This window comes from Aulonocara stuartgranti (genome assembly GCF_965226115.1).
Source record: "Aulonocara stuartgranti genome assembly, chromosome: 7".
Lineage (NCBI taxonomy): Eukaryota > Metazoa > Chordata > Actinopteri > Cichliformes > Cichlidae > Aulonocara > Aulonocara stuartgranti.
This window is the reverse complement of record NC_138945.1, coordinates 14996913-15008253: the sequence shown is the minus strand read 5'-3', so window position 1 is coordinate 15008253 and position 11341 is coordinate 14996913. Positions and strand designations below refer to the sequence as shown.

Here is an 11341-nt window from a genome sequence, read left to right as displayed (position 1 = left end):
TCCGGGGAGGGATTTAACTGGTGACCCCCCCCCCCCCCTCCCTCCGGTGTTGCATTCCATCTCCACGATGAAAATGGTAAATATGATGCTCCTAGAAAATGTCGATACCGTACTGACATGCAAAACGATCTTTGAGCAAATTGTTAGTTAGTTGACTAATATTTCTTTATCTCTATAAAACTACAAAAATATCTCTTTATCTCCCAATAATATGCATTTTAAAAGACGTTTAATGATGCATATAATGTACAATATGCTAATGCTGGTTAACTATATCCGCTAGTCTCTCTTTATACCATGTGAACGTGAAATATATCAATTTATCATTAAAAAGCAATGCAAAGTCTAATATTTTATCAGATGCATTAAGCGTGACATGTCTTTCTATCACAAACTTTTATTCTTTTCACAATTCTTTTTATTTTTTGGATATTTTTAAACACAGTCCAGTTGTACATACTACATCCTTAAAATGTTTTGTTCATTACATTACAGTGTTTAACGTTTTTATTACGCGTACACTTTTTCCACATGAACCCTTGAAGGCAACATAACAGTCCGTTTCTTTTAACAGCTTAATAAACCAAACGGCACACAAAGACAGAAAACTGTTCCACGCAAACTACTTTTTAATTCAGTAACTTTACGTGTTTAATTTTTAAAAAGTGTTCATTACGAGTTGTACTCTTTTGTTTTTTTTTTAATCTCTATTCCTCTGTCTCTTTTCCTCACTTGCATACGTGCACGAGGAGCATAAACATCTGCACGTGGGCAAATCCATGACGCAAATACGTACAGAACGTGTTTAGTGCCAGACTGCGTACGGTAAGCGAACTGGGTCAAAACAGGTTTATGCACCATTTATTCTCTAAGAAAGTTAATTTTCGCATGCAACTTTAAAATCAATCTAGAAAAAAAATGTAGAGTGGGGCAAAGATTACCTTTATGGTGCTTTTAAAGCTACTAGAAAAAACACACAAAACTGTATGTAGAACCAAGTGGGTTAGTTTACTAAGGGCCTTTTCCAAAATCTTGCTGGTGCTTGACTTATATTTAGAATCTTTTCAACTTTTGATTTCCTCTGAGTGCAAACTTCAGGTCTGTTAGTCACTGCAGAGTATTTGTAGAAATATGCCAGCCTTTGTTGACAGTAAGCTTGAGATGGAAGATGTGCGAGGATTCAAAGTACGATGAGGCAAATCTCAAACGTGAATATGAATGTAAAATACAATCAACGGCAGAAATATTGGCATTGATTGTATTTTTTATATGTTTTGTTTTATTATTTTTTTTATTATATTTGAGGGGGGAAAGTAATCTGAAAATAAATGCATTTCCTGCTTTTTAATTCTCTGCCTCTTCTGGTAAATCTTGTGAAAACACATTGAAAAGACATTTCAATGTAGTTCACCAGGTGAAGGTCATGCATTATTGCCATTAAAATTTGGATCAGTTGAGTCAGAGTGCGGAAAGAATACTTCAGCCTAATAAACACAGGAAACCAGAACTCCCTTTGGATTTCCATGGTTTAAAAACAGATAAGCTCTACAGAGCTTCGTAGATTGTTCCCTTATATGGAAATAGGCACATTGATGTCTGAGTAATAATCTGTTAAATTGACTCGATGTTTCACATTTGGTCTCACCCACTAAGGCATGTTCTCTTTCCAATAAAATAGCACCATCGTACACTGCCACATTCCCTGTTTTGACCTCACTTTATTTACTGCTCATTAATTTCCATAGTTAAGGTGTAAACAAAAAGAAAAACTTGTAATATTCCACTTTGAGACCGGTTTCATCATTTATCCTCTTGGAAAAGTAAGATGATTGAGAGATAGAGATAGATATATAGAGATATCTCTCTCTCTCTATATATATATATATATATATATATATATATATATATATATATATATATATATAACAAATAAATAGCCCTGCACCAACTTTGCACTTTGTCCTTGTTTTGCTGGTTTGTACTGAAGTTAACTGTTAAACCAAACTGATAAAACTTCTTAATTTTACTTCAAAGTCTGATTCCAAATATTTATGTGCACATCAAAAAGCACTTTAATTGCAACATAGCAACTTCAGACATTAAATTTGCACTATGGGAAGAAGGCAAACCAGCAGTGGCAGTGTGATGCTTTGGGTAATGTTCTGCTGGGAAACCTTGGGTCCTGCCATCCACGTGGATGTTACTTGCAGACCATGTACACCCTTTTTAATGGAAATTGTACTCCCTGATGGCTGTGGAATCTTTCAGCAGGCTATATGCCCTGCCCCAAAAACAAAACAAACAAAAAAAAAAAAACCCAAAGGTTTAGGAATGGATGAACAACAATTAATTTAAGGATTGACTGGGCCTCCGAACTCTTCAGACCTCAATCCAGTTGAGCATCTGTGCGACAAAAACAAAACCTATTTTAGGTGATAAGCAACACACCATTTCCTGAAGTTTGACTTTTATAGGTAAGGCTATGTCCATATTAATGCATTTTCGTTTGAAAACTCATTGTTTTCTCTCCGTTTTGGCCTCCCATCCACCCTGAGATGGCGTTTTCCCCTATCCGGGCTAGTGTGGACTTAGTCTAAATGACCCTTCCAAGGAACAAAACCACCAGTGCTGATTTCTTTGTTGCAGTTTGTCGTTTATTGCTGCCCACATCATTGTGACATTACTTGGGTGCTTTCACAAACAACTGTACATTTGTAATACAGTAATTTCACTTTTTTTCTTTAAACAGTTGTGATGGTCATAATAACACTGAAGGCTCAGTCTGGAAAGCCAGTTTCAAAGGTTAAGCATATGATGCCAGTCTTTCACATAGTAAAAATGGTCCTAAAAAAGAAAGAACTTCAGCATTTCAATCTTTTTTGGTACATAAACTTTGGGGAATGTGTGAGTATGCCTTCTCACGCCACCCCTTTGCTTCTCCTTGTCAAAGGCCTCAGACAGGAGCTCAGTGGCCTTGGCTGGCCTTGTCAAACAGAGCCTCCAGCTGCTCCTTGGAGGTAGCCTCCTTTTGCTGCATCAGGTCAGCGTGGCCTTTGGTGACTCCCCAGCTATCAGGTGTGGACATGGAGGGGCAGAAGGGGCGGCCAGAGGCGGGCTTCAGCTTCTCCCAGTAGTCACGGCGGGCCCTAAAAAGAGAAATGGCAAGGTGTCCTGAAAACAAAACAGTGGCAATAATCTTGAGGTGCTTTGAGAAAACTGAAATAACATCTACCTAGCTCTAACCCAAGGCTTGGTGTGCAATGACAGGCCACTACCCCAGCTGCCATGCTTCTCAGATCCAGCAGGAAGACAACCTCGCTCAGCTTCCAGCTCCTCAGCCAAGGCACGGATGTGATACGGTTCAAATCCGCAGCAGCCTCCAATGTAGCGAATCCCAGCATTATATGCTTCCCGGGCATATTTATGCATGTCCATTCTGGTCAGGATCCTTGGCTCCAGACCTGTTGGAAGAGGAGTTTATTTTTGAGGATTTCTTAAAAAAATGTTTTTATGTGGATTGAGAATTTTTAATTTTTTAAAACATTTTTTTTAAAAAAGTAGGGTAATGACCAAACGGGAATTCCGGCAGGTCGATGAATCCCTGGCAGCCGCAGTCCGGAGTATGAAAGGCCAGTGGCTGGGACATGTAGTGAGCCTTCAGCCCAGCCTTCTCCACACCCTCCTTCATCAGTTTCACAGTCTTCACACAAGTCTCTGGGTCAAAGTGGCAGTTAATGCCAACAATATCAGCACCTACAGAGAAGATGTGCAGAACAGATCAGAACTGAGGCAATAAATTGTTGAGATTGTGGAAAATTCTTGTAAGAAATGGTAGCAATCCATGTTGGTTTCAGCTCAATGCTGGATGTATCAGTGCACATGGCTGATTACCTCAGCATCTGTTCATACCACCACTGGATGGCAGCAAAAATCTGAGCTACACAGTGGCTTTAACAAGAAATCTAATGACTGAACATTAACACAGACTAAGACTTCAAATGAATACAAACTGCATGCATCGAGTTTAAGATGTCAGGTCCATACCACTAACATGCTAAAAATGCTTTCTTGGTGTATTTGGAGATTGTGACAAATGAAGTTTTGGACCACAAAAACACCAGAAGTCAAGATATTTTGAAACGTAGACACTTTGCAGACCTTGCAAGTCTTGATTTTTTTTTCCCCCACATAACAAAACGAGATGTCCAAACACCCACATTTAGATTTGCAGTGCTGTTGCGTAATAATATGCGCATTTGTATGACATACCCATGGTAGGCCTGATTGCATTGCTAGACTATATGCCATATGACATAGGACCCGAGCACTTCCCAAACAAACTAAAATTAGTCTTCTGGAAATGTGTAGATCAGCTAAATGTGAGCAAAAGATTGTCAGCATCTGATGTAGGAAACAAGAAAGATTGGCGCAAAGCTTCCACATGTGCCAATGGGAAAATTATACTGAATCCCACATGTCAGCTGAAGATAGCAGGTCCAAAAACAAGCTTGAGCGTAATGTAGCACTAAAACAGGGTGAACAGTTTCCCAGGAGGGTAAACAAGTGCAATGGATAATATTAATTACAGACCCACTGTGTCCCTCCAGTGTGCAGCATGCACTACACCCTGACTGGTCCAGCTACACAGAACAAGACCAGTTCATTTTAAACTGCTTGACCTGAATTTACCATAGTGTGACAAAAAAAGCAGCTGTGAGGAGAGGTGCACTTAGCTCTGAATACGACATTGAAGCCCCATTAAGATACTGAATACACTGTATGTTGTCCACATGGTTCACCGTACCAGGAGGTGTGCGGACCACAAATGTGGGTTCTTACCAGACAGGGAGAGGGGAATGAAAGATGCTATAGAGTTTCATTACAGGAAACAACTTTAAGCACACAGGCTTTCTTTACAGAAGACGAATCGTAATACTCTAGGCCGAGTTAGCAGGAGAAGTCTGGAGTACGAACAAACCAGCCTTAAGTTCATAAGAGACATTTCAACATAGTTCATAGTTATTCATAGGCAGAACTGTGTGCAGCTGTTTGAGCTGATAATGAATTTGAAGTCTGCTTTTATCAGACCTGATCCAAGAGCTTCAATGACATGCAACAGGGTTCGCATCCTTTAGACAACAAGACATTCTGCAATTGTGACCACTGATGTGTGCATCCATTGCTCTGTAGTTACATTACCAAAACATTAGTTCTCAGGTAGTTTCTCTAAACTCTGCTGAGTTTCTTCATATAAGTCAAACAATGGCACCAAAATTAAATAATATTGTTGATTAAACATTTTTTTAAAGTCAACTTTTCTTAAATTCCTGTTACTCAACGTGCGGGAAATTGTCGTACCAGCTTTAACAAGTCTGACTGCACAGTCTCCAGGGCTGACGCCGTTCAGGTCCCCTTCAGGTCCAATGCACAGAGTCGCAGCGACTGGCTTACCGGAAGCCTTCAAAACCTGGACTGCCCACTCAGCCTCTTCCACGTGCTCAAAGTACTGCAAGGAAGCACAAAACGTAAAGACTGCTGAATTACTAAAACAGTTTAAAGCTGCTGTGGGAGCTCTTTGGGACCCCTCAACCTGAATTCAACATACCGGTCCATAAAGGCGTACAGTCATGAGTACAGTACAGAGTCATGAGAAACACATTCAAATACATTTTTTTGCAGGATACACTTATCTCAGTTACTTGTGCTATTTAAGCAAACAGAAGGGCCGTGTCTGCAACCAAGGGAGGTGACTTTGCTACTCACTGAGACGACTTTCTTTCTCAAGTCTAAGTGGAAAAAATATATAAAGTGGTCATTAGTAAACCTGGGCTCCAGCATTTAGATACTGAAATGTGAGCAGTTATACAATGACATGGTGTAACACCCCCTCCAGACTTCTTCAGAGTTCAGCACCTTACGAGAGGGGAATTACATGTATAGACATAAAATATATAAATGCATGAATAAATGCATTTCTAATTGCAAAAATGCCCAAGCTGAAAATGATTCATTATTAATAAAGTCATTCAGAGACAGGAGAAGAGATGATATTCTAACCTGCTGCAATGGTTTTGTTAACTTTGCTTTACTCCCAAATCTGCACTGAGACAGTTCTAGTTCAGGGACATCTCTTTAAATGTTGACCTAAGTGATCTCTTATCAAAAGTTGCTTTAAGTTTCCAGAAGGAAATGTTTAAGTTCACGGCATACCTCTGCAATCAATAAGTCGACATTTTTCTGGACAAAGACCTCGATCTGTTTCATGAAGATGGCCTTGACCTCCTCCTCGGTCTTGCCGCTGAGGTATGCCGGGGTCTGAGAGACTCCACCTGCCACCAGAGCGTCACCCTCATTGGCCACCTCTCTGGCCAGGTCACAAGCTGCTTCGTTTATTTGGCGTCCCTGTGGATGAAAGGAAATATTTTTTAAAACCACTTATAAATCAGTTCAACTTTCATGTTTTGAGTCCGTTTAAACCCCTCTGCATGCTTGATGAGAGCTCAGAGCAGCTGCACATGAAAACAAACTCACGGTGAAGCTCAGAGTCTGGCCCCTGTTCTCTAGTTTGTCATCGCTTGCGTAGAAAGTGAACGTCTGCATGACATTGGAACCAGCTCTCAGGAACTCTCTGTGCAGCTGCCGCACTGCAAACACAACACCCCCCATTCAGCACTCACAAAACTGGAACTTCAACATTTAAGCTTTAAATGGAGAGCAAGCAGAGTCCTACCCGCTTCGGGGTGCTCGGCAGCAGCTTCAGGTGTCCACGGCCCGGCTTTTACATAACCTCTCTTCTCGAGCGCGAAGACAAAGCCTCCGTCCCCAATAACGACCTCTCCTGCATCCAGGCGCTTCAAAATGTTCTGCCGTGAAGTTAACACGCAAATCAAATCAAAACAACACACAGAGCTGCACAACACCCATTTCATTGCATGAAGCGCGGACAAGCTGACTCAAGTTCAGAGCGCCCTTTACATTTTTTAATCATGCAACATGACGAGAAACATAATAAACAAAAACAAAATACAACGTGTGCATTATCCAGGACTGATCGGAGTGCACGCCTACCTTCTTTTCTCCCGCTGGTGCCATGATTACTGTAGCAGTGACCGCCTCACACTTCTCAGCAGCAGAGTCTTGAGTTTGGAAAAGGCTCGCTTACGGCACCCACGCTGCATTTATAATCCAAGATGGGTGTGTCGCTCCTGATGTCACCCGAATACCACCTCCCTCTTCCACTTCTGATCTTGTTGTTGTTGGTGACGGCGCAGAATCCGTAAAATCTCGGCTCTGTGGAGAGGCGTTGTTTGATCACTTTTGCGGAATAAAAGTACAGCATCTAACCTTTATAGGAAGTTTGAAACCATTACCTATAAAAAACAAAAAAACAAAAACCGTTTTCTAAAATGATTTTTCGCAGTGTTTGTGTAAGGACAGGTCAGGTAAGTGAACACACAGGGTCAGACAGCACTGCCTAATTTTTGTGTTTGTAGGTCAGTTGTGCCTAAGAAAGAGCTGAATGAATTGTGTGTGTATGCTCACTGATGATGTTATGTCAATGGCAACTGGGAAAACAATTATGTGGTCACAAGGGAGTCACCAAGGGGGGCCAGGGGTGGCACTGCCCATCCCCCAAAATTTGCTGGCCCCTCCAGTGGCCTCCCCTGGCAAGGCTGTCCTATTTTGGTAATGATTCTAATAAACATGAGCACAAGAGAGAGGAAGACACCCCACAACGAGTTGAATGACATTAATTTGTTATTTATTCCTGCTTAAAACAGATTGTTATGGATTTCAAAATCTTATTAGATTTGTAATATGTACATGTTTTCAGTGATATCATCTTTGATAGCAGAAAATTAACTAGGCATATAATTCTTTTCTTTCTCCCTTTTTTTTTTTTGCCATATTTTTCAAGTAGCCTATATTTGACAACATCATAATAAGACTGGAAATTCTGTTTTTGGTTTGCCACCCTAATATTTTTAGTGGCCCCCATACGGCCACCCCTATGTAAAAATTCTGGAGGCACCCCTGGTGATTACACCTTACAAACCAGTAAGGTGTAGGTTGTTTGGGTGTGACAGGGCTGAATATAGACAACAGTGATGTAAACTGGGGTCAGATCCTCAGGTTCAGGTCTTTGGCTCAAGTCTTCATTCGCCACACAACTGCCATGGTAACTGAGACCCTGTTCACCCAGCATGCCATGTTTTTAGGGTCCTACACAGTTTTCTGTACTTGAATATGCAGTATTATATGAAAAGTCTAACTGTTTAGCAAAGTAATGAAAGAAGTATTTAAATCATTTACCTATGTAAAATAAGCAATACTCACATATTCACAGCAACCATCACCTCAAGGTGTTTATACTGCAAAGCACAGACCCTACATTATTTGTGAGAAAAATGCCAACAGCCAGATTCCCCATGAGCAAGTGCTTGGAGATGGTGGGAGAGAAAAACTCAATTTTAACAAGAAGAGACATACAGAAGAAATGCTCAGGGCATCGCAGTGGAAGTAAAGTAGCAGTCTTGAGCATGTGGCAGCATGATTAAGGGATAGTTCAGGGTCACATGACCCAGCCCTAATGAGAAACGATAAAACAATAAAGTTTCATTCCAGTAAAATAAACTTGTGGACAAATGATGGAAAAATAGATCCACATATATCTGGGAATTTTTGAAATTGGAAAATATTGTTCTGTAAAGACAGAGTTAACTGATATTAGGCCGTAAATGACCAAAGAGATGATACCATATGTGGGGGGGTGTAAGCTGGGTGGGGCTACTGCTCAGCTGCAGGAGGAGAGGTGGAGCAGTTGATTAAGGGACCAGAGAGGTTCAAGAACAATAGAGCAAATGTCTGTAAAAGCAAGAAATTACTGTTCCATCAATATAAAGAAAAACAGTAAATTGAGGATATGGATCAGTTACCAAAGTTTCGGTACAGGTCTGCTATTTCATGGTGATTTCTAGCCCTGGTTGCTATGGGTCTGATGTTGCCTGAGGAGTTTTATCTGTGTATGTTTGCATGTAGTAGAGTGGAGCCATCATTCCAGATCCAAAAAAACAAAACAAAAAAAACAATGGGAGGCAGCAACTCAAAGGCTTTGTCACATTGACAACACTAAAATCTATATGAATCTCTTCAGTCATTCAGCAGAATGACGTGTAATTGCTGTGCAGTGTGTGTTGTTTGGCAATTAGTTGCTAAATTTAAGAGCACCCTCACTGAAAAGTTGACAAAACCTCAAATCACAGGAAGAAAAAGAAAATGTCAGGCGCTACCACTGCCTTGGGCTTTCCATTATTGCCTTTACAAAAGAATCTGACCATAAAATAAACCCACCAGACATGGAGTTGGAGACTGAGACGGTATTCTCCTGGAGACAATTCTCTGGGTTTCTCAAGCCTTTAATTAACTGCCCTGTGCTCTTCAAATACCTGGTCTTCTATCTTGTCTCACTTTCCCATGCTACATTTATGCCACTGATCCCACATGCCTAGCTTATCTGATTGGCTTGTCGAGAGGAGTTGCCTGAGACTGAGACTCAACAGTGTGGGAGGCACAACCAGAGGCCTGCTTCTCTCTTACCTTAACTCAGGAGATGCAGAAAGTATTTGGCTAACCTTTCTATGAAAAACATGTGACTAAACTCCATCTCACTCTCTGCCAGGGCAAAATTAGTGGCTGAAATGACAAAGTCTTCAAAGCCAACTATATGATTGACTGCTGCTTGTTTCCTTGCCTTACCCATACTCCCCTCAGTGAATCAGAATCTTGGTCAATCACATCTTCATCTTTCATGGGATTCCATCATATTCTGTCTCTATAAAATGCATCTTTCATCTCATAAGTCTGGAAGACGTTGCATTTAGCCCTATGAGCCTCATACTGTACGTTCTCTGTTCTGGTTACCATCCTCATTCCTAAAGCTAACCAGGAGATGAGGACTGCCCTCTGACAATCCTTCCACCTGGAGTTCTCAGCTGCCCTGCCAATCTAATGTCTCCTTAAGTATTTCTCCTTTTTTGTCCTTTCTTGGCTATCAATCTCCCTCTACAGGGGTAAGAATTAGCTGTTGCATCAGCTAAACCTGCAGACATACACGAGCACAGGAAATGAGCCTGCACTGCCCCCCTCATCTCCTCAAGATCCAGAATCAAGCTAACTGCTGTTATATGCCTGTCCCCAGTTACAGACCAAAAGGTGCACATTCAAAAAGGACCAAAAGAGACAATCAGTGCTCTCTTAGTTGTCCTTGTATTTTTTTTTTATGTTCTTTAGGTCCTGTGATATGAAATCTGAGTTGTCCCTTGGAATTCACCCCAACAATTCCCACATCCGTGTAGTTTGTGTGTCCTTGTGAAGCAGAGCCACAGGAGGTGGACAGGAGGTGGCGGAGGCCATCAGCTTCTGCTGGGCTGCAACTTCTGCAGCCACAGCCATAAGTCTCTACCTCAGCAGACTGCCAGATTGTGTTTTACCACACTAATATCTTTTTTATTTATTCCTACTCATCAGCTCTTCTCTCTGAGCTCTGCTGCCCAGCCTTTCCTGCCTGATTATACTCTCTCCCCTGCCTGCAAAGTTTAAAAGAAAGAGATGAAATTATTACTTTTTTATATGTAAACAAAAGGCAACACATTTATTTAGTCACAAGCAAAACCAAAACTGCACAAATATTTTAGGTTAGTCTAGATCTCCATGGCACTCCTCTGGCAAACCAGCCCAGACTAACACAAGAGTCAACTAGGCCAAACAACCAGTGGGATGTTAATTCTGAGGGCGGCAGAGCAGACTTGTCATTATGAACTGAAGACAAAGCACACACAGGGAGAAATATATTTATATAATTTTCACTGTGTACAGATTACCATATAACATTTATTAAACACAAAAATTGCATGGATATGAAATCTGACTACATATTTACTCAATATATACAACTCAGGCACAGTCGGGGCCACAAGCCAGGTACTCCTAATGCCGATCCCTAGATCGGATAAATGGAGAGGGTTGCATCAGGAAGTGCATCCATCGTAACTAAAACATGTGGATCGCCATTAATGAGATTTCCATACTGGAAAATGTGTTAGAGGGCACCAAGAGAGAAGGACAGACAGGAGTATGATGGTGAGAGCAAAGATTTTAAATCTAGGGACTTTGACTGGCTGATATGGAGAATTTTGGTAAAGATGTATCACAGATATATCGTGTGTGCAGGAGACCAGATGAAAGAGAAGCAAGGCTGTGAAGCAAGGCTGTGAGCACTGGAGGTGGATTCAACCTGTTATGTTGATGGGAAGGCAAGTGGAGTAGGGGTAGTCTTGAAGGA

The 11341-nt window shown here is 41.1% G+C and overlaps 1 protein-coding gene across 1 annotated transcript; it reads right to left on the bottom strand.

Annotated features, from left to right (window-relative positions):
* Positions 1 to 2632: 2632 nt before the first annotated feature.
* On the bottom strand, positions 2633 to 7188 carry bhmt (betaine-homocysteine methyltransferase). Its single transcript, XM_082541529.1, has 8 exons — positions 7069 to 7188; positions 6731 to 6863; positions 6532 to 6644; positions 6211 to 6402; positions 5359 to 5506; positions 3571 to 3753; positions 3233 to 3461; positions 2633 to 3146 (listed from the first exon to the last, which is right to left on the bottom strand). Exons 1-8 carry the CDS (start codon positions 7090 to 7092, stop codon positions 2966 to 2968), a joined length of 1203 nt encoding a protein of 400 aa, XP_082397655.1. The 5' UTR covers positions 7093 to 7188; the 3' UTR covers positions 2633 to 2965.
* Between the last annotated feature and the right edge of the window lie 4153 nt (positions 7189 to 11341).

Coding starts and splice junctions, on each gene's coding strand:
- bhmt (XM_082541529.1), bottom strand. CDS start 7,092: ATGGCACCAGCGGGAGAAAAGAAG. Junction 6,864..7,068: donor CACCAGCGGGAGAAAAGAAG/GTAGGCGTGCAC, acceptor ACTTCACGGCAG/AACATTTTGAAGCGCCTGGA. Junction 3,462..3,570: donor CCTGCCGGAATTCCCGTTTG/GTCATTACCCTA, acceptor CTCTTCCAACAG/GTCTGGAGCCAAGGATCCTG.